Source organism: Vigna angularis, chromosome 4 (genome assembly GCF_016808095.1).
Source record: "Vigna angularis cultivar LongXiaoDou No.4 chromosome 4, ASM1680809v1, whole genome shotgun sequence".
Taxonomy (NCBI): Eukaryota; Viridiplantae; Streptophyta; class Magnoliopsida; order Fabales; family Fabaceae; genus Vigna; species Vigna angularis.
The window spans coordinates 8957504-8981209 of record NC_068973.1 but is presented as its reverse complement, the minus strand read 5'-3'; the positions used below and the strand labels follow the sequence as shown (position 1 = coordinate 8981209).

The window sequence follows — 23706 nt, the reverse complement described above, 5'->3', positions numbered from 1 at the left end:
AAGGATGACTTTCTCTTTTGAACACTTCCTTAGACACACCAAGGATGAACCAGCTATTCCTCTGTCACCGTAGCAGCACTTCAACAGCTCCACAGACGAGAGTTTCTTTAGTCGAACAAGAGCACACAATTCTCAAGAGTTTCTGAGTTCTAGAGCACAAGGGAAGAGTTATTGTTGAAGGAAAATGAGAGTCTATTTATAGACTCAAGTAAAGACTTTTCCATTTTTTGTTTTCTGCCTCTCTGGCGCTTTTAATTAATCGATTAAATTGAGTGTAACTGCTAGTTCAACGGCTAGAAAACTCCAACGGTCAAATTTAATCGATTAATCTACTTGTTAATCGATTAGCTAATTGATTAAATGGTAGTTTAATCATTCCAGAGACAATTTGAGTTTTCAGTTTTTACTATGATTAATCAATTAATTCCAGATCTAATCAATTAATTCAATGTGTTTTTGACTCTGAACATAAATTTTATAATTCTAAGATACATGGAATCAAAACCACTAAGAACCTAAGTCCTATACACTAAATTACAATTATTACAAAAGCTTTTTATCTCAATACAAGTCTTCAAAAGATCTTCTTGAACCTTGATTTCGCTTGACTTGATTTCGCCATCATCAAAACTTCATCTTCATCATTTTGCTAACATGACCGGCCTCACTATCCCTGTGTAACCTCTTTTTTTCATATTTATCGTACTGTTGATTGTAGTTCATGTTCAACACATTAATACCCAAATTGATCTTCACTTGTTGAGATTTGGTTCCTTGGTCAAGGTTCTATGAGCACTTGGCACATGTTAGTGGTGAAATATCATTAGAAAGTGCTGAACAACGAATGAAACTAGACTTTCAACTTTGTGCTCTCCTATGGCAATATGTGGAACCCCTAAAATCTTGTCTCAAATACTTCCTTGGTGTTAGGTTCCTAATTCAAGAACCTAATGTAAACGCACACTGAACAACCCGAAACTTCTGTATAACCCTCTTTGTATTATCCACAAACACGAATACAATGTCTGGATACAGCTAGGGAGCTTAACCTCCCCCTACAGGAATCACGCTTCCTGAACAACTCACACAACACCCTTTCTCTATTCAATTATTCACCGTTTTATACTACCCATCCCGCCTTTCCTAACTGTTATTGTAGTTAGGCTAACTAACTTCTAATTACTTCTCTTTCTCCTCTCATATACACGTAACTTCCTAACACTTGGTATTTAAGGGACTCAATCCAAGGAAGTTATTGTGATTTCTCAAAGGAAATGTGTTAATTATCTTTAAAGAAACATGCATGATTGATTGTATATCCATGGATAGTCTTATGGATCCATAAATTAAATTAATGGCAAAGTGAACCTTTTTCGGACCTAGAGATCTAGAAGACGTCAAAAGAATTATTTCGCTAACTACTATGTGTTAGGCAATTTATGCAGACTCCTCGTACTCATTATTGGAATGTTGTTAGTTGCATCCTCAAATACTTCAAGACTTCCACTACATGGTCAACTATATGAAAGTAAAAGAAATATCCAAATCTCTTAAGTATTGTGATGTCGACTGGGCATGATCTCCCATAGATAGATGTTCCACTACTGGATAGTGTTTCATTGTAGGGATATTGTTTCTTAGAAAGCCAAATAAACAAATGTTATTACTCAATCAAGTCTTGAAGTTGAGTATCAAGCGATGATGTCACTCACTTGTGAACTTATGTTTATAAAGCAATTCTTTAAAAAGCTGAAATTTTGTGAATTCCAACAAATGAGGATATATTGTGATAACCAAACAACTTTCCACATTGCTTTTAAGCCCATGTTTCATGAAAAGACTAAACACATAAAAAATTATTGTTGTTTTTGTTCTAAAGAAATTTGCACTAAGTATGATAGTTCCAATTATCAACTTGCAAATATTTTTACAAAATCTTTGAAAGGACTTTAAATTCAATTTATATTTCAAGCTTGGTACTGTTCCAACTTTAACGGGGGGAGTGTTAGAATAGTTTATATTATTTTCTGAGCAACTTTATAAAAGAAGTTTTTTTTTGTAGCTGTATATAATCTAGGTTCTAGGGTGAACTCTCTCTAATCTCTCTGTACTCTGTTATGAGAATCGCATCTCTAAAGAGAGACCTAATTAAGATCTCTCTAGTTCCTTTTCTCCTATTGTGTCTCATGTCGCCCAGCCACCCACACACATAAAAGCCCACTTGAATATAGAGGATGGTAAAAAATCAGTGATTCAGCCTCAGCCCTTAGCTTATGTATTATATATATATGAAAAGATGAGAACAAGTACAATACTTGGAAAACCCTGATTCCTAATCCTAACAATAGATACGTCCAAAAAGGGGAAGCTTTATAAAATCTATACAACAATTAATGAATAATTATTAACACTCCTCGAGATGGAACATATATTGTATGTACTAAGTCTGGAATATATAGACCGAATTCTAAGCCCTCTTAAAAGACTTGGTTAGAATGTCAGCAAGATCTTTTAAGTTGATAAATCTAGTACTAAGTTGCTTCAATAACAACTTCTTCCTAATGAATTGATAATCAATTTGTGTTCCATTTGTTCATGAAATACTGGATTGAAGAAAATATTTGGTTGCTTGACTTCACAAAATTTGAACTATTCCAAATGGTATTGAATCCGAGTTTTGTCTGCTCATTTGAGGCAATAAGAAGGGTTGCCTTATTATCAAAATACAACGTCATCTGTTTAATTTCAGAAAATTTCAACTCTTTTAGTTGCTTATTCCACACAAGGTCACAAGTTATTTGTTAATGATTTATATATAAAATGATGAAATTATCAAAGTAAATCATGTTAAATTAAATTATTCTGAAAACAGATATAGACAAAATTAGAAAACCAAAGACACCCTTGACTGGCTAGTAAGGTTCAGTGGGAAATTTCCATCCTAGGGTTTAAGTTATTCGCTGCTTTTCATTTAGGTGCATGTCGGTTGGAATTGCCATTTGGGTAAGATTGATCTGCCTGCCTTAAATAATTGTATCTGTTGGCCAGGTATTCTTCAATTTTTAACATTGTGAAGATAAACAAATTTGGATTAGTTATTTTACTATATAGGTTGCTTTGATTAGTTATTGTTGTGTTCTACTATAGGTTACTCACTCAGCTGTTCTGTATTTTACTATATAGGTTGTTGATTACTTATGCACCTGCTTCCTGATAGTATTTCCATAGGTTGCTTTGATTACTTTTGCATTCCTTGGAAGTAAATTGGACCTAGTTGTAAAATATGATTTTTTTCTCCACCTCACTGTCCAAAATTCTATTAACACAAGTTATTTACATTTTACATACATGTAAAACCATTGATAAGACATCTTATCCTAAGTTGATGAGTGTTCCGAGCTTTCTATTCACATCACTTCATGAATCAAATTCAGGACCATAGGGCTATCGATGAACGAGGGAGTAGTGTAATCGAGGATGAGCTTTTACTCGAGGTTCCTGGAAGTGCCTATTCTATAGCAGACAGCTAATGAATAGAGATGCACCATAGAAAGGATTGCGGACTACAGAGAATTTCCAGCGTCAATCATTTATTTGTAAGAGGAAAAAGTAAAATTTGGTAGCCTCATGATGGAAACTGGCACGTCAGTGCAGTTGGTGTTCCATGTGGTCTTCTGCTGGAAGAGGTCGAGCCATGAAGGAAGAATTACTTTTGGACAGATGTGTTGTATAGGTGAAAAGCATGCAACAGTCAACATTTATACGTGTAAAAGGCCATTAAGTCTAAGATATAGGTAATTTTTGCGGTGTAATGACACTGATCGGGTCATCCATCTCTTGCCCATCATTGATTATGTATGGCCTGGCAAGGTGTTGTATATTGCTACCTACACCCTATCACTTCTGGAATTTATTTTCCTGAACACACTTTCGAAAATTCTTCTCAGGAAAGCAATCACTCCTCCCTGTCATACGGAAATTTCCGGTAGCTTTTTGATGGGGTGAGACAAATTTGACAGGGTGTAGGAAGCAATACCCTCCTACCAATTTTTGGGCCGCTTTTGTATAATGTAAAGGCAATTATTGTTGGATCAACTACAAGAACATTCTCGGCAAATTCTTCCTGTAGATTTTTCGTGATGCACACCCATAAATACAAAAATTGCTGTTTTGCCCATTGTGAATTGGGAAATTTGGGGGTGTTGTTCCCTCCACCACCCCAAGTGCTCCTGCACCTCTTCACTATTTTCTTTTATTCCAAAAATACTTTACACCTCCCCATTATTTTCTTTTATTCTAAAATTACCTTACACCTTCCCACTATATTCAATAATTTTTCTCTTTCTCTCTCCACATTAATGGAACATTCACATGGTTCAGATTTAAACTTGTGATATATTGTAAACTTTTATTTACACTTTTCCTTAAATAAGCTTGATTCAATCTTATTTTTACTGTTCAATATATTTTTTTTTCTTCAAATCACTTAATAAATGGTAAAAATTTGTTCTAAATTTTTAGAAAAATGTTTATATATATGTGTGTTTTTTTTACATTTAATATCTATAATTTTTAACATTATATTATGTTTTAACTTAACTTACCGACATGTTTGACTCAAATAACTTGAATAAAGTATTTAATTTATTAGATAAATAATATAAAAATATTATTAAATACTTAAAATATAAAAGAAAAGTTATTTGTTAAAGATTTGGTATTTATTTAGTTCTTTTGTCATTATAAAGTTAGTATATAATAATAATAATAATAATAATAATATATTAATTAGTATTAATATTATTATGTTTATTATTTTGTATTTGCATCTAATCTTTAAGTTTATAAAATGGAAGTGGTAGAAACACTAATATTGAAGTTTCCTCTCAATTTTATATTTTGCAATATATCACAATTTAAATTTAAGCCATATGAATGCTCCATTAATGTAAAGAGAAAAAGAGAAAGATAATGCTCCATCAATGCAAAGAGAGAAAGAGAAAGATGGTTGAGGACAGTAGGGAGGTGTAAAGTATTTTTGAAATAAAAGAAAATAGTGGAGAGATGTAAAGTATTTTTGGAATAAAAGAAAATAGTGGAGAGGTGCAGAAGTACCCCGAAATCTGGATGTTGAAAATGACTTCCAAATTGTGTAATCCAGTCAAAATAAACTTCTAAAGTTCGGAAGTCATATCCAAAATGACTTCTGAGTTGTACAAACCGATAACTTTTGAATTATACAATTTAGAAATGTGTTTTTTTAAATTTTATTTTAAATTTAAGTTAACATTGACCTTCACAATTTAAAAGCAAACAATAACTTCTAGATTTCGTAAATTATATAATTTAAAAGTTAAAAATATATTTTGGATTATGTATATTCTGAACATTTTACTTTCAAATTTTGTGTAAAAGGAAAATGTTTATATTTATAGAGTACTGTGGAGGTGTAGAAAGAATTTGTCACGCTTGAGGTCTGCATGAAATACTGGTTTGTATGGTTCGACAAAATGATATCATTTTTTTGGTATAATCAATTTTATTGATATCATGTTATTTGTACTAATTTTTTTAATATATATATATATATGATTTGACAAATTTATTTAAAATTAAAATTTGAAATAATAAAATAGCAGGCAATTTTGATTTCATAAGTCAAATTTTAAAATACGATTATGGTAAAGTTATCAATATCAAAATAAACTTATTAACAAAAATCATAAATAAAATTAAAAGAAAGAGTGTTATTTTGTATCTAAGTTTTGAAATATATGTATACATATAAGATACATATATATATATATATATATATATATATATATATATATATATATATATATATATATATATATATATATATATATATATATATATACTTTCTATATCCTTGTAGTATATTTACCAAATATTTATTATGTACTTCTTTTTGTTGGAATTCTAGCTAGAATTAACCCAATTGTGGACTAACATTTTTTGCAAATTATTTTTAATAAAAGAGGGGAGAAAAATTTAACTTCTAAAATAATTTAGGTTGTAGATTTGTGAATAATAAAATAAACTGATTAAAATTTAATAAATATTAATTGGGTTATAGAGTGTAGAATATAAACTTTTATTATTTCCTTATTGTTTCAATATTGTAAATGATGATAATTAATTCTTTTAAATAATGAAAAAATTATTAAAATAAAATGGCGATAATTAATTTGAAATAAATCTTTAAAAGTTAATTTTATGTTATTAATTTGGTGATAAAAGAACAAATTGTTAATAATGAAAAATCAGATATGCATTATGAAATATGAAATACAGATTGTATAATAAATATGTTCTCGTTATATTTTAAAAAATCTCATAATTATATATAAAATGTTAATATATTTTGGTCTTTAAACTTTAAATATAATTATTTTAGTCTTTAGTAGTTTTGTCTAACTCTTATTATTCACTCTTGTGCATCATCCATCCTAAGCACCTATACGATTATTTACTCCCTATAATATGATCATTGTAAGTGAAAACTACATATACAACGGTAAGCTAATAAAACAACATAAAATCTCAATCTTAAATCAAATTCATAAATCGTTAAAAATCTCAAACATGATATAAATTTTTTTCAAGAATCTTTATCTTCATTAAAAGTAAAACATATGAAAGTTTATCAAGTAGACCTCCAAAAGCGAAAGATGAGTCACAACAGACAAACTTAAAAACTTCGTCTTTTCTAACCGTAGTTTTCCACATATAATTTCCACATATATTATTTCTAACAAAGAAAATGAAAGTCATTTAAAAAATGTAACATTTTTTAACAAAATCCAAACTTTTAGAATTTGAAAACCAAAGATTGTAAATCAAATACATAGAACAAATATTGCACACAATGTTTACTCTTTTGAGCAATCTCTCCCGCTATGAAGAAACAAAATGCTCTTTTGAGCAGTCTCTCCCGTTAATGGAATGCATTATATTTTTGAGCAATCTCTTCAATTAATGAAACACTTCACTCTTCCCAGCAATCTTCCCAACTAATGAAACACTTTCAAAAGATTCATTTTTTTAATCACATTTTTTAAAAAACAAGTTGAAATACCTACAAAATTTACATTCACTTAAAATCATCATCCTTCTAAATTTGAAAACAACACTTTGTTAGCCCTTATACCCCAATTCAATCATCAAAACCTCAATTTCAACCTAATTCACATAAAACTCTTTTAAGCATAATGAGATAATAAAGTCAACACCTTTCAAGCATTATTGAAAACTAATTACCATATTTTCTAATATCTCAGTCCTAAAATCATAACCTACACCTCACACCTTGATCTCATCAAAAGAAGTTAGATTTCTATCATCAAATTCATCCAAAACCATGTCATTATTCATGTAAAACAAAAAGTCAGTTAGCTTACCTTACACATAATAGTGAACACACTTTGTATCTTTTTAGCAAAAACTAACTTTTATCATAGGAAAACCTATATAATAATAGTATGGACTCAATTCAAACCCCAAAGAAAGATCAAGACTAGTTAGCTTCCCTTATGCATATGTATGAACACAATATGGACTCAATTCATACCCAAAATAGAGATCAAAACTAGTTAGCTTCCTTTTCCTCTTAAACGTTTTGTATTCTTCTAAGATTTTTCTTCCTTTTGTTTCCGTCATACTATACATTTCTTTCACTCTTTCTTGTGCTTGCAACACATCCTTTAGAGGGTAAAAATGCAGCTTGCCTCTTATCATATTTATTATCCTATTTATAGAGCTTTGTTCTCCCTAAATCTTGCAACCTAGGAAAGATTCATGTCACAAATCTCATTCCATAACTAACTACTCCCATTTTCATGAGTTAAAAACAATAAATATCAAGGGATTCAGTTTGTAGCCACTTTAATTGAATAAATATTCACCAATGTTTCTTTTTTTTCCATAATCTTGTAAAAATCACATTTTTGGTTATCTTAACCAACTCCACCATGATACTAATTATTATAATTTTCTAGGATCTCATACAAACAAAAATCCTCACCACGCCTAAGTTGATTCCAATATCCCACACCAAGAACTCTCTTTAAGACTGTGTTTATTTCAAAGAATTTATCGTTGGTGAGCGAGTGAGACTCGCGTTTGCATCAAGGGATTTACAGGTAAATGGGGAGCGAATTTGAGGGAAGAACCTTAGATTATATCTTCATTGAAGTTAGGAGATTTATACATATGCATAGTGCAATTATCAAATAAACCTTCCTTTATTTCAACATTTTGCATTTGCATTTTACAGCGTATGAGAAGAGCTCAAAAGATGGAAGGTTTTTTTTCGTTCCATACATACAATGAACTGTAGAAAGTAATGGAGTACGGAACGAGCAAGAGGGAATGTTTTTTTTTCATGGTTGTTGACTTGTGGTTTTTGGTGTGCTCGTGGTGTTTGTTAATGTACTCGTGTGGTTGTTGGTGTATTCATGGTGGTTACTGGTGTGGTCATAGTGGTAATGGTTGGGACATTGTAGATAGGATTATTGTTGGTGGCACTAAGGAAAATGGAGAATAAGATGAACAATAATATTAATAATATCAATAATTAGATTTTATTTAAGGGTTAAATATGTTTTTGGTCTTTTAACTTCAAATAAAAATTGGAATTATTTAAACTTTAATCTAATTTAGTCTTTCAACTTTAGAAATATATGAATTTAGTCATTTTAACTAAATTTTGTTAAGTTTATTTGACATTTCAAATTTCATGATAACATTTAAGTTGTTTATACCATTTAACATATTTGGAAATGTGTTTGAAATGTCAAATAAATTTAACAAAATTTAGTTAAAAAAACTAGATTTATGTAATTTTAAAAATAGTAGACTAAATTAAATCAAAATTATAAAAATAATTTTAATTTTTATAAGAGACTAAAAAAATATTTAATCAATTATTTTAATTATAAAGATAAAATTATAATGTTATATTTTAATCTTAATAGAATTTTATTATCCATTATATTTATTAAATTATTATAATTTTTATAAATTTTCCTTTTAAATATTTTCACTTACACTTATCTATATCTTAAAGCAATGATCACTCACATTTTCCATGTCAAATTAATCTTTTAAAACAAACATAACCTAATGCTATGATTGATTTGAAATGTGACAATTTAACTCCTTTAAACTCCGAAAATAACCATCAGCTCACAAATTTTAAACTCGAAATCTGGTGATAATTCATACTTAATAAAATTAGATTGGGTTAAATAAATCAGGTCAGAGTAAAATATTTACTTTTGAAAAGCATTAAATTAATTAACTAAAAATATTTAATCTTCTGAAATATTTAATAAAATATGCTAAAAGTACGAGAAACAATTAATAACTTCTACTGATTTAAATTGACTTATATATGATCTTCTTAATGGAAAATGTGTGGTATTTAGTAATCACTAAATTTTCGTTTTTGGTTTTAGAAAACAAAAAAGTATTTAGTGATTTCTAATTTTATTTTGCTTTAAAATTTCTTACTTTTTCCATAACCATCTATACAGCAGCCATGTCAGGATAGTGGAACAATAATTCTCCCTCTATAATTAATTATTATTAATGCTGTGCAGTTTATCTTATTTTATGTGCAACTTTCAGTTACGTTCTACAGTCTTACAGAGGAAGAAAGGAACCTAAATAGGGAAATTATTATCCTTTCCACTCTGAAATACAATGACCCATGTTTTCTATTCAATTTTAATTTTTTATTCATCTGAGCATCAGACATAAACTTCAGCCTACCGACACTGAAAACTAAAGAAAAGAAAGTACCTTTTTTCTGCCATTATTGATCCTCACAGTTGGGACTCATCAATGGCGAAAGAAGCTTCCAGTTGACACCCACCATTTCCAAAGTTTGCTCCTTTCTGTACCCCCTCTTCTTCTTTTTCATTTTTCTCTTCTGGGTTCCTCTTCTTCTTGTCATCTGTGTTTAGTTTATAGCTCCACATTTTGCATCAACCAGTCAAGGAAGGTCAAACCCACTTCATTTCACTCCACATTTTGAAAGATTTTCAATTACTGTGGCAGTTTTGTCGTGATCTTCAATACTGCGACAGACCAATGTGATAGATGCAGTCACTAATAATTTTCTAAAATCTTGATACCGTGGCTGAAATCGCCGATCACTGATAATTTTTAAAACTTTGAACTTTCGTATTTAATACCATGATCTCACAATTCTTTGATGTTTCATTCGGATCTCAATCTCTGTATATATAAAATATATGTTATCTCTTGTTGACCTTGTTAATGAATTTATTTTATTTAATTAACGTGTGATTTTTATCTAAGTAAGGTGCTCCAAAATTTTGAGAAGCGGTTCCCAATTTTTTAGTTGCCTTTCGCTGCAATAAAGTTGTTTACGACACTGGTAATCATGATTGGGACACAGCATGATAGGACACCAGTGTTACTCTTCACTGTTTTTAACGTCAACTAAGTAGTTCTAACTTATGTTTTGAAACTATCAATTTGGGGTATCATAATATTCACTTCATTTTATTTTTATTTTTATTTTTTTGAAAATAATTATGAACACTATTACTTTTCATTTCAGAAAATTAGACAATCAATCATGATATATATTAACAATTTAACCATGACCAGTCATTAGGTAGTGTTCATTTAAATGCTTTCGAATTATTTAGCATGAGAAGATCTGTGTATAAATTTTCTTTATATGCTCTATGCAGCTGATTTGGATTAGTTGTGTTGAACTTGGATGCTGCAGCTTATACAGTGGATCAACTAATGAGATTCCACCTTGCATTGTTTCTTTTGTTGGCTTCTGTTCAAGCCAATTTAAGTCAAGATATTGAACATGGTTCACTTCTAGTAGATGGAGCTCAAACAAAGGCTGAAACAGGTGATAACTTTATTTGTGCCACCATTGATTGGTGGCCTCATGACAAGTGTGACTACAACCATTGCCCCTGGGGATATTCATCTGTGGTGAATTTGGTGAGTATTTTAAAATTCATTTGTATAGCAAATGAAATGAAACAGTCTCTACCATTTATCATCTCCTTCCATCCACTCCCACCTCTCCTATTTAGAACCATGGAAACCAATTAAGGTGCTGTATGCATTCACTTCAATCTGGATTGATTTTTCAGGACTTGTCTCGTCCATTCCTTGCCAAGGCCATCCAAGGTGTGTGTATATTTGCATTACTTCTGTATGATCTATAAAGTCTTTATGAATATCTTTAACTTTGGAGTAATAATGTTAAGCATGATGTTATTCTTTTTGTAATGGTTGCATGATAGAACTCAAGCCCTTGAGGATACGACTTGGAGGTTCTTTGCAAGACCAGGTTATATATGATGTAGGAAGTTTGAAGTCTCCCTGTCATCCCTTGCAAAGGATTGAAGGTGGATTGTTTGGATTTTCAAAGGGATGTTTACACATGAAAAGATGGGATGAGCTGAATCAGTTTTTCAATGAGACAGGGTGAGAATTTTAACATTGAGACTTAACTATCTTCACCTCTTCCATTGTCCTCTCTTCCTTCAATTAAAAGCAAAAGTATGAAAAATAAGATGAGCTATTTAATTTAGTACTTTAACAAAGTAATGACCTTAATTTGTTTGGGTCATATTTTAACATAATAGCTGGTGAAGGGAGTGTCTGCTTCTGTTTAAATATCCAGTCATTGCTTGTAATAGGCTCTACAATTGCGTCTCTAAGTTATTTTACCACTCTAGATCACAAAACCATGCAAATAAAAGGTTATACGACACTACTGACTTAGTTTCTTATTCCAAGAACATGCAATTTATATGCAGTCATTGCTGGTATAACAGTCTCTATAATTGCATCGCTAAGTTGTTTTCCCACTCTTGATCACAAAACCATGCAAATAAAAGCATATTGTAATAACTTGGTTACCACACTCTCTAGATGCTTTATTTTAATTATTGAAGCTTCTATATTCCATTTTTGCAATTATTGGTGTAGATTTTTGTTCTGGCGAATATCTGACATACTAGTCTATGGTCTGTACGCTTGATTCCATTCCTGTTACTTGACTTTGTCTAAATAAATTAAGACATGGAATACAAATGTCAGTACATGCATGATTAGTATACTACGTCTTTATATGCATTATATAATGGTAGAGGTTAAGAAGAAAGGGATGAGGGATGAATTGTTTAGCTGTGATGTAATTTAACTGTAGTTTGGTACTTGCAGGGCCATTGTGACATTTGGTTTGAATGCACTCCATGGGAAGCACCAGATTAGTCATAATGTTTGGGAAGGGGCCTGGGACCCCACAAATGCTTATGATTTTATAAAATACACTGTTTCAAAGGGATACAAGATTGATTCATGGGAACTTGGTAGGACTACGTATAACAAGTGGAAGGGTTATTTGTTACGTTTAATTTTGTTTGATTTAACCTTGTTCTTGAATCTGCTGCTGTAGGAAATGAGTTGAGTGGTAAGGGCATTGGTGCAAGTGTTGGGGTTGCACAGTATGGGAAAGATTTGATAAAGCTTAAGCAAATTCTAGGAACATTGTACGAGAACTCCAACTTCAAGCCTTCACTTGTGGCACCTGGAGGATTTTATGAAAGACAGTGGTATGACAGGCTTCTTCAGGTCTCTGGTTCAGGCATAATCAATGTTCTGACTCATCATTTATACAATCTGGGCCCAGGTTTGACTGTCACTTAATTCTTTCTACTGTAGGCATTCTTGCCAAATGATTAATAATCTGAAATCTCTGGACAGTCCTTCCTTTGCTTCTGTTTCTCAGTTCTTGTGGTTAATACTATTGTTATCCGGGAGCACCCACAACAAGTTGATAATAAGACAGCATTGCATCTTTATTATAGGAGGTTTAAAAAGAAAATAATACAGTTGTAAGGTAGCTTTTACAGCTAAGAGTTTGTTAGATAAAAGGAGCCCTTTAATAGGAAGCTTAGAGGAAAAAGGGGAGGGGGTTGTGAGATTTAGAGACTTGTAATTGGAATAATCCAGTGGAAAGGAGAGTGCTCCTTTGTAGTTTGTACGTTTGTGAAATAAAGACGTTTTTATTTTCTTTTCATTGTTATTCTTTAAAATAGTGCTGATTCTTAACTATTTTGGTCCAACCTCCTCAATCTATGAGTGGCATAATGGAAAAAGGTAGTGAGTGCTTTGGAGAGATGAGTTGGTGAACAGATGAAGGGGATTGAAGACCTGAGAACAAACATGACTCTAGTGAAAGAAAGCGTACTGAACATGAGAGAAATAAAGGCTTTACTTTTTGAAGGGAATGATCCACAAGGATGGATAGCCAGGGCAAAGCAATTGTTTGAAGTACAAAACGTCAAAAGGTCAAAAAAATTGTCCCTAGGCCTCATTAGCATGGAAGAAAACACTGACCATTGGTTCAAGTACTAGTGACAAAAATTGAGGGAATGATCAACACTGTCAAGGAGATTTGGAGGCAGTGGACAAAACACAATTTTTGAGAGATTTGCTACGATAAGACAGTCAACAAGTGTTGAAGATTTCATCTAAGAATTTGAAATTTTGGTGTCTCAAGCAAAACAGACATTAGGATAGATCAATTGATGGGACATTTCTCGGCAGGACTGCATCACAATATATACTAGAGTCATTTGCATGGCCCAAAAGATGTGATTCAAGCCACGGAAATTGCATGAGATCTGAAGAAGGCTATGAAGGATATTACACAACACATCAGGTGACCTTCGAATCAGGAACCTAATTCAGGTTTTCTTTATCAAAGGTGGAAGATGAACTGTGTCTCAAATGGACACTCAAGGAAGCATGCTTAGTGTAAACTCATCTAACGAGTTTGGATGAACGTGGCATGGGGTTATGTCAGGGATTCTGAAAAGAATTCCTAACCAGTTCTATCTCTACTCAAACACCACAGTCAAGAATGGGAAAAGAAAGAAGAGTATGATTGATATTCACAACAAAAGAATCAAGATTACACTGTATCTCAGGAGCTTAACCTCCTTCACCTGGTGCTAAGACCGGTCTACACATACAAACTACTCAACAGCCAACTGAAACACTAAGGGTCCTAATATATAGGCCCTTTTCCCGCCCCCTCACTTAACTGATTAGCAGTTAAGTAGTTAGGTGTTCTTAACTGACTAGCAGTTAAGTAGTTAAGTGTTTAAGTGTTTTGTTTCCCCTTCCTCCTCTCATATACTCTCCACGTCCTAACAGGTTAGGAAATCGTTCTCTGGGTTGTCAATGTGCCAAGCCTCATTTGGGTCAGACGGGGTCAAGGATTAGAGAAACCATGAATCTTTTATATCCTGAATTTAGTAAGAGAAGGGGATGCAAATCTTTGTTGGCAGAGCCTTTGGTCCAAATCATAAATGTCCAGAAAAGATTGAGGATTGTTCTTTTGGCTGAAGATCATATTAATGAGGCAGGGAAGATAGTGCAATTAGTATCAGAAAAGGATTTTGTTGAAAGAAAGGAGGATGAACACCAAAGTTAAATTTTTTGTGGTTAGAATTATCAACTTGCTCAGTCGGGGGTATGATTCCGCTGCAAGCCTTTTTGCATAGAATGCAACGCTTCAGGGAAAGTATTAGGTTTGTATTATTCCAAGATAAAAAAAAAACCCAACTTTTTTCTCTGAAAAACGTTGGTGGACACATCTTCCACTAGTCTATATATGGACAAGAACATTTAGTTCTGGTCTTTGTCATTCAGCATTGTCATCTTTACTTGTTGAGACGTAAGTTCACATTCTGTATAGGGAAATATCTTACAGAACTCGTTAGAACAACACATCAAAACTCATAATCAACAAAATTGGTTAGCCAAGCTATTAAGGTATGAATTCAACATTTATATGGTGGGAGTAGGGAATCAAGTAGTGGATGCCTTAACAAGGAAAAAAGAAAACAAGGAGCTATGGGCCATATCTAAACCCTTTTGACAGGAGATTGTGTCTATGATGAGGAGGTTTACTATTGACCTAGTTTTGTAAAAAATTAGGGAGGATTTAAAAACGATCCATACTCGCACTCCAAGAGGGCTTTTGCAACCCTTACCTATACCCACACCATAAGGGAAGATGTTAGCATATATTTTTGTGAAAATAAGCCAAATACATAAGATGAGTGGGTTTAATTGTGTAGTTTTTTGTATTTAAAATTTCTGAAAATTTCCAGCATATAGATGATGAAGCTCGTTGGACACAACTTCAATAGGACAAAAGCACGGTTAAATACTTCATTTAAAGAACACGTTTAGGTAAAACTCTCCTATTTAAGTTAGTTGTAGATAAATAACTTGCAATAGAAAAGATAAGAGTTGAGAGAGATTTACATAGGGTATTTTTATATTGGTTCGTCTAAAACACAAACTACATCCAGTTCTTGATCAATCCGATCAAGTCTACACTAACATGAGATGCAATGTTAGGTTCCTAGGTTGCAAACCTAACTATCAACGCTCACAGTAATCAAAAGAACAAAGAAAGAATAGATTTCTGTATTGATATTGAGAACAAAGTACACTGATAGCGCTAATGGAGGCCTAATCCCCCCCTTAACCTTAACGGAGGCCTAATCCCCTCTTCTGGCCAATATCCAGATTTACAAAATAATATTCAAAAACACTCCTCTCTCACAATGAATAGAACTTTATTTATATAAGATCTCCCATCCCGCCTTTCCTAACCACTCTCTCATTTTCCCACCTTTCTTAACTGCTTTCTCATTTCCTCTTCCTTCTATCCTCTTACCTTAGATCCTATCATTACACTCTGCTGCAAAACAACCTTGTCCTCAAGGTTGGAACAATGAAGTTTGAGCCCATAGCATTGTGATATGGTCTTATCATAGGAAGGAACCCTCTGGCTACTCCTTGCAACTATTTGTCTGGAGGCTTGGGTGGTGGTCGAAATGAGAGACAAAACTTATGGGACCATTTTCGTGTCTGCATTATTTCCTTGAAGGCGAGGAGCTTCTTATTCTTCCTTGTAAAATAACTTCTTCTACCGTTCGGTTCTCTTCCCACTATCTTTATACCGTTCGGCTCTCTTCCCCCTATCTTTTTACCGTTCGGCTCTTTTCCCACTGTCTTTATACCATTCGGCTCTCTTCCCCTTATCTTTATATCGTTCGGCTCCTCCCCTTTGCCTTCAACCGTTCGGCTCGCGTTAACATCCCTCGGCAAAGTTGCTGCAAGATCTTCAATTGTGGACAACTCTATCTGCTTCAAGTCTAATTCTGTCTCAACTCCTTCAGTCTCCTTCTCTTCATCCTCCGCCAACCTAACCATCCGTAGACTCCTTTCTAGGCAATAGTTGCCTGGACCGAACGGTCCCCTGAAACACCTTCCCTCCTCACTCCGTTTTAGGAATTCTGAGTAAAGCAGTTTCCGGGTGTTCAGTACTATCCCCACACTCTTGGTGGCTCCTGATCAGCCTGGGTGATTTGCTTCGGACCGCTTGTCACATCCCGACCGACACGGGTTATAACGATTGGCCTCGGACATTGTCACCTCTCCGCTCGTTCGTCCCCAAGACGACTGGTCTTCAATGGCCTCGGACTACTCGGCCAATAACTGGGAGACCATTTTGACTGTAAAATCGTTCGGCTTTTGATTGTAACCGTAAGACCGTTCGGTTCCGCTTGTCCTCTCACGTTCGGATTCAGCAGTTCTCTCCCGTTCGGATCCAGCAGTCCTCTTTCGTGCAAATCTGTTAGTCCTCTCCTGTTCGGATCCGGCCGTCCTCTCCTTTTCGCCTCCCTGGAATTCTTCAACACCCCTTGCGATCCGCATCGCCGCCATCAAGTCCTGCGGGTCATGGGGTCAGACTTGATTCCGTATGTCCTCTTGCAGTCCCGCCAGAAAATATCCTAATAGCTGCTCGTCCGGCACCCTCTTCATTCTACTTGCAAAAGTCTTGAAGTATTGTACATACTCTTCCACCGATCCCGTCTGTTTCGATACTGCCAAACACTCAACAATGGTTCCAAACCTTATCACCAGGGCTTCCTTCAAACCATCCCATGAACGATTCTTAGCTTTCTCCTTCCAGGCTTTGAACCAGTAGCCAGCGCTCCCCTCCATCCTGATGTCGGCTAGGCGCACCTTTTCCTCCTCCGATACCCTTTGTAACTCGAAAAACTTCTCTACGCAATTGATCCAGTTTAGCGGATTGATCCCCTCGAAGACGGGTAGCTCCACCCGTTTCCACCAGTTGTTTTGCCCCTTGGTAGGTTCGCCTTCCCTTTCTCCTTCTTCGTCTTCCCACCTCGCCCTTCGATGTTCATTGACGGAAGCCTGGCTCCTTTCCGATAGCCTTTCCTGGTCGCGAGTCCGTCCTCCCAAGATTCGCATGATTTCTTGCAAGTCTTTCCTAATTGCCGCCGAATCTTGGCGCAACGCCGCTGACTCGACCTTCATTCCATCCACCGCTAGTTCCACCGCTTCTATATGATCCTCCATTACATTCAATCTTCTGTCGATTATGCTCTCCATTTTTCCCCCAATTTGGATCTGGCAGGTCGGACCAATTTGTTAGGTTCCTAGGTTGGAAACCTAACTATCAACGCTCACAGTCATCAAAAGAACAAAGAAAGAATGGATTTTTGTATTGATATTGCGAACAAAGTACACTGATAGCGCTAATGGAGGCCTAATCCCCCTCCTAACCCTAACGGAGGCCTAATCCCCCTCTTCTGGCCAATGTCCAGATTTACAAAATAATATTCAAAAAAACTCCTCTCTCACAATGAATAGAACTTTATTTATATAAGATCTCCCATCCCGCCTTTCCTAACCGCTCTCTCATTTTCCCATCTTTCTTAACTGCTCTCTCATTTCTTCTTCCTTCTATCCTCTTACCTTAGATCCTATCATGCAAGACTGATTAGAACCAACCACTTCTAGCTAAACTACAAGTATTGTTTGGAAAAAGCCACTTCTAGCTAAGCATGAGCATTGTTTGGACCCACACTTCGATAAACAAAGTTTGTGATCTAAAAGATCCAAATGTTTTTGCTCATTAAAAGAGATTAGCATCCTAAGATAGATAAAAGTTTGAGAGCACTCTTTTAGTTAGCTATGAACATCAACATTGTTCTTTTCTCATACATAGAAGACTTAGGATTGCTTGAAAGCATTGAGACAAGTATTGTAAGAGTTGTGTCACTACTTAAATGCATGTGGCCTCTTTTACACATGATTTATCAATTCTAGTCAGATAGCTTCTTTAGACTTTAGCAAAATGCATGGGACATAGATTGTTGACTCTGCGGCACTAACTGTCCACCTTTTTAGAGAAGTTGTTTTCGGCTTTAAGTACTCTCTTCAAGAGATCTTGATATTGACACTTCAAAGCAAGATTCTCTTGAAAGAAATGAAGAGACAAGCATTCCCTGCACACAAATTATGAGCATTTAAAATCTTTTATATGTACTATGAAATGCTTAAGGCTTATCATCTATTAGACAAAGTATATTTATCATCTTTCTATGTAAAAGCTTATCAGATGAAGAGTACTAAGCAATGTGCTTTTATTTGTCAAACGAAGCAAATAAAGAAGGGCCTTTTGAACTTTGATCTAACAGTTTTCATTGTGAGCCTACCTAAATCTAAAGGTTTTATACTTTTTTGGTGGTGGTAGATAGGCCTAGAAAGTATGACCATTTTATTTTAGTTAAACAACCATATTTAGGTCAATCTATTGCTGTAATATTTGTTTGGAAATAATTTGATTTCACAGAGTGCAGAGTTCTATTCGAAGTGATCGTGACCCAACTTTTATGAGTTTATTTTTGGCAGGAGTTATTCACGTTACAGGGAACGAAACTGAGGGTGTGTAAGCACTATCATCCACAATCGGATGGACACACCGAGGTGTATTGAATAGGATCTTAGAAACCTATCTATCTATGCTGCTTTTTGTTGTGAGCAGCCTAAAGTTTGGGTAGAATTTATCCCTTGGGCAGAATACTGATACAATACTAATTTCCAAAGTGTCACTAACTGTACTCCATTTGAGGTGTTATGGCTATTTTCCCCCTTCAAAGCTAGGTTTATACTTGGAGAAAAGATAGTGGAAGCTGTGGCGCAAAACCTTACAAACAAAAGATGAGACTTTGAGACAACTGAAGTTTCATTTTCAAAGAGAGCAAGTTCAAATGACAATTCATGCTAAAGTTCATCGCAAACCTTCCTAGATCAAACTAGGTGATTTGGTGCATCTAGAAATTTGGCCATATAGTCGGAGTTGTGTATAACAAGCTTCATCCCAAGCTTTCAACATGTTACTATGGATCATATTTGGTTCTTAAGCAATCAGTCTTTTAAATTACAAATCCCGAATGAAGCTCAAATGCATCTTATGTTCCACCTATATCAGCTCAAAAAAGAAAGAGGGGAATCATTCAGTGACAGCTGCACTACCATTAGAATTGCATGGACATGTGTTAATTCCGGCTTACATTTAAGGCATCGATCAGTCAAAATGCTGAACCAGTACAAGTGTCAGTGCAATGGAAGGGGAAACATCTGAGGAATCCACGTAGGAATACTGTACCAAATAAATTTCCTGATTTTAACCTTGAGGAAAAATTCGTTTCCAAGGGTGGTATTGTTTGGAAAGAGCAAGCACAGCAAGTTGATAACTAGACAGGATTGTAGGTTTATTATGGGAGATTTAAAAGAAAAACTAAAAATACAATTGTAAGGTAGTTTCTGAGGCTAAGAGTTAGGTAGCATAAAGGAGCCCTTTAATAGGAAGCTTAGAGGGAAAAGAGGAGTTTCTTGAGGTTTGAGAGACTTCTAATTGAAATGATCTAGTGGAAAGGATGGTGCTTCATGCTAACATTTTTATGTATGTTTGGTGAAATTAAGAAGTTTTTCTTTTCATTTTCATTGAAAATAATGTTAATATCTAAGAAAAACACTGGCTTGAGTTACTATCCGTAGAGGCAACAAGTCATGTTCATTGCTTCTCTTTCATGACAACATAGATGATGGATATGCTTGGACAAACTTTTCCATAAGCACTTTTAAAAGAATAAAACAAAGGAAACTAGTTTGTCCACAAGCTAACATTAATTATAATACATAAACTCATTTTAGCTTATGGAGAACCTTATTACATTTGTTCTTATTTTTCTCTCCTTGAAGTGCTTATGGAGAAACTTGTTCGGCAAGCTTGAGGTCTATTATCATATTTTTTTATTATATATTACATTCTTTAAAAGGAAAATGCTGCACGTTTGAAAAACCAAATAATTGCAAGAGTTTGCTAAAACAGAGTATGATCGACCTCTTTTGGCAAAACTCATTACCAAGATAGCTAATATGTGAAGGTTGGATTTGCTAATTTACGTAGAGACACGTCTTAGCTGCCCCCCATCTGCTTGATTATCTTCACAGCCACCCAAAGATTGTTATGCTAATACTGAATGGTAACATGAAATTTTCGTATGTAGAACTACTTCCTTATATACTTCAATACACTCAGTATTTCTAATTTATTTTTCTCATAAATGCTGGAGAGCTGGCAATTGATATATTTATTTCAAGGCTTAACCTTATCAGCTTATGTGGTACAAAAGATGATACACTTTGTTTACATGTTGGAAAAATACTGTTGTTTGTCAGTGATGATCAATTTCTGAGTTGATTTCTCTTTCAGGTAGTGACGACCATCTTGAAAGGAAGATTCTAGATCCTGAACGCTTAAGCAGGGTGAAATCAATTTTTGGCAATCTTTCTGAAACCATTCAAACATATGGTCCTTGGGCTTCTGCATGGGTAGGAGAAGCTGGTGGGGCATACAATAGTGGTGGAAATCATGTATCTAATACTTTTCTTAACACCTTTTGGTAGGTGATATGGTTGTCCATTCCTTCCATCATTTTCTGTTCCTCTTCTTCATAACTGAAGCACAGATTATGATGTTATATTTAGCAAAAACAATTACTAGTGATGTGATTCTTTGTAAGTTTTGAAATTGAAATGACTTAGGTACTTAGATCAACTTGGAATAGCATCCTGCTACAACACTAAAGTCTATTGTAGGCAGACCCTAATTGGAGGGAACTATGGACTTCTCAATACCACAACCCTCAATCCTAATCCTGATTACTACAGGCAAGTACATATAGAAAATTGCAAAAAGAAAAAGCAAAAAAAAAAAGGAATACCTTTTTTTTTTCTCGAAGGTCACTTCAAGTTTTATGCTATCATGTTTGAGAATATCTAAACCTGTTTTCTGGTTTTGTTCCTAAACAGTGCACTTTTGTGGCATCGATTAATGGGAAAGAAGGTTCTTGCAGTTTCAAGTGATGTTTCTTCTCCCTTTTTACGTGCTTATGCCCATTGTTCAAAAGACAGGGTAAGTTCCCTAATTTATTTCAACTTGGGTAGCTATTGAATTACATTACTATCTGGTTTGCTTTTCTATATATGATATTTTTAATAGCATTCCAACTACCATAAAATCAAACATGATATAATATCATATCAAGCTTAGCACACTTTACACCTGATATTTAAATTTAACCATTAGAGTCAAGAATATTTCACATGAAGTTATAGGCTCAAAAGTTTAACAAATTGAATTTTAACCCATCCACACAATAAAATCTTTGATTCCTTGTTTTGATGGTTTGTTATTATTAGAATTGGAGAAGTTGAGGAAATGAGAAATAAAAGAACGGTGCAGTAAAATATGAATCTGTATTTCTGATAAGTTCTGAGTACAATCAATTCAACTAAAACAGAAACACATGAGTCTATATAAAATAGACTCTGAACCAGAAAAAGAAAAGACAGCAGTTATGGACAGTTACCAAAACAAAGGAACTGCCATAACTTACAAAACACCATAGAAAACTGCCTAAAAACAGAAAATAAACTAAGTACAGTCTGTACATTACATAGCAGAAAAAGAGACCAACTAAATACAAGTCTAATAGTTATATACAAAATTGTAATGAATTTGGGAAAATTTGTGTAGAGGTGTGACTCTGTCACTCTTATATACTAGAAATTATTTTTAACTGAAATTTGCTAAGACCTGAGCTTTATATTCTGAGTTAACATTCTGAGGCATTAGAAGTATATATTTTGATTCAGTATTTTTTTTAGCATATTTCTAGTTCTTATCAATTTCATTCTACAGGTTGGTGTGACACTACTTCTAATCAACTTAAGTAATGAGACACGTTTTACTCTCACTATTAGAAACCCTGTGAGTGCAAGTATTGAAAATGAAGTGGCCACAAACATCCATAAGGAAAACTCATTCTTTGATAAACTGAAGAAGACATTTTCTTGGGTAGGAACAAAAGGGTCAGAGGTCACATTTAGGGAAGAGTACCACTTAACTCCAAAAGATGGTTATCTGAAAAGCCAAACCATGGTTCTTAATGGTATTCCACTGGAGTTAACAGACCAGGGAGATCTTCCAAAATTGGATCCAGTGAGTAGTAATGTGAGGTCTCCAATATACATTACTCCTTTATCCATTGCATTTATTGTATACCCCAACTTTGATGCTCCAGCATGTGCTACACAGAGAAAACATTAGTTGAAGGTTTCTATAGCAAATAACTTGGCACTTGACTAATGCAATTTCAAGCTCATGGTAATTGTATGTACTGAGCTATTATTGGCTTCACATGAAAGTTACAACCTTGCAATAATTTAGATTTGAAGGAACATGCAAGTTGTATCATTTAGTTGTAAGTAAACTGTTTGATAAAATTTAGTTTGAAGTCCAATGATAAAGAAGTGATTTTGTTTCACTCTTAGTTAGGAAATGCCATTTAAGTCCATTGGAAGACATCAACACGGTTGACAAATAATTGTCTTTTTAGTGTGGTTAAGAGTTTGTATTCAAGTTTAAGTATAAAAAAATTAGATTGATTTTTTACTCTCTTGTGTGGATTCTCTTAGATTAAAAAAATATTCTATTACGGACATAATGAAGGGAGATTGAGCTACTAAATGTACTTTTGGTCCTTACAAATGTCGTGATTATGAGTTCTTTTGAAAGATTTGTTCATTCATTCGCATATTAGTCTCTCTCGGGGAACTAAAAGTCAGTATATTTCTAAAATAACTCACTTTTGGAGTTTGAAAATGAATAAATTTTTGGCTTAATAGTATTTATGATTTTTATATTTGTAATAATGATTTAATATTTTTCCTTTTTTTAGTTTTAACTTAATATGGTTCTTTTTTTTCAAATGATTTAATATGATATTTTTTGTTAGATTAGTATTAATGTCATTTTTTCCGTTTTGTTTCACAGATTGGACAATAAACACTTAAAAAGAGTGTGATTATATAATAGTAGATGTCAGTTATCATTTTCTAAATGAGGTTAACATTATTTAATGGAATAGACTATATTGAATAATTTTAAATTTAAAAATAAAAAAATTACATTGAGTAAAAGGTAAATTAAAAAAATATTAAAATATTGCTAGAAACATAGGATTAAAAGTCCTATTAAGTTTAAACTATAAGGAATATGTGATTGGATTAGAGGTTTTAGAACTTTTAAAGAAATAAAATGTATGCAATTAAAAAATATATTTTTTATTTTTGTATTTTAGAATGCTTGAAATATGATTTATTATGTTTTTGACTCATAAACTATAATTTAATTTTAGTTTTTATTTCTAT

At 33.6% G+C, this 23706-nt stretch overlaps 2 protein-coding genes across 5 annotated transcripts in view; both read left to right on the top strand.

The window, feature by feature from the left end:
• Window positions 1–4175, top strand: part of LOC108344510 (uncharacterized) — a 30161-nt gene extending 25986 nt beyond the window's left edge. The window contains exon 24 of the mRNA XM_052877194.1: window positions 3435–4175. Coding sequence (XP_052733154.1) covers window positions 3435–3530 — 96 coding nt within the window. The 3' untranslated portion in view covers window positions 3531–4175. The remainder of the gene's footprint in view (window positions 1–3434) is intronic.
• A 5522-nt stretch (window positions 4176–9697) lies between these two features.
• LOC108345696 (heparanase-like protein 1) lies at window positions 9698–22948 on the top strand. 4 transcript variants are annotated; one of them, XM_017584383.2, is made up of 10 exons: window positions 9698–9908; window positions 10787–11016; window positions 11172–11208; window positions 11325–11508; window positions 12250–12398; window positions 12485–12718; window positions 20705–20894; window positions 21037–21162; window positions 21304–21406; window positions 22196–22948. In XM_017584383.2, exons 2-10 carry the CDS (start codon window positions 10807–10809, stop codon window positions 22601–22603), a joined length of 1641 nt encoding a protein of 546 aa, XP_017439872.1. In that variant the 5' UTR covers window positions 9698–9908; window positions 10787–10806; the 3' UTR covers window positions 22604–22948. The 4 variants fall into 4 exon arrangements, with proteins under 4 accessions (XP_017439872.1, XP_017439870.1, XP_017439871.1 ...); XM_017584381.2 differs by having other exon boundaries at window positions 9698–9922; window positions 10749–11016; XM_017584382.2 differs by having other exon boundaries at window positions 9698–10027; window positions 10749–11016.
• Window positions 22949–23706: the final 758 nt, after the last annotated feature.

What these genes read in the sequence shown, in the direction of transcription:
- LOC108345696 (XM_017584383.2), top strand. Translation starts at nt 10,807, where the DNA reads ATGAGATTCCACCTTGCATTGTTTCTTTTGTTGGCTTCTGTTCAAGCC. An exon ending in TTTATACAATCTGGGCCCAG is followed by an intron (nt 12,719 to 20,704) that starts GTTTGACTGTCA and finishes TTTCTCTTTCAG; the next exon opens with GTAGTGACGACCATCTTGAA. An exon ending in ACTTTTCTTAACACCTTTTG is followed by an intron (nt 20,895 to 21,036) that starts GTAGGTGATATG and finishes GAAATGACTTAG; the next exon opens with GTACTTAGATCAACTTGGAA.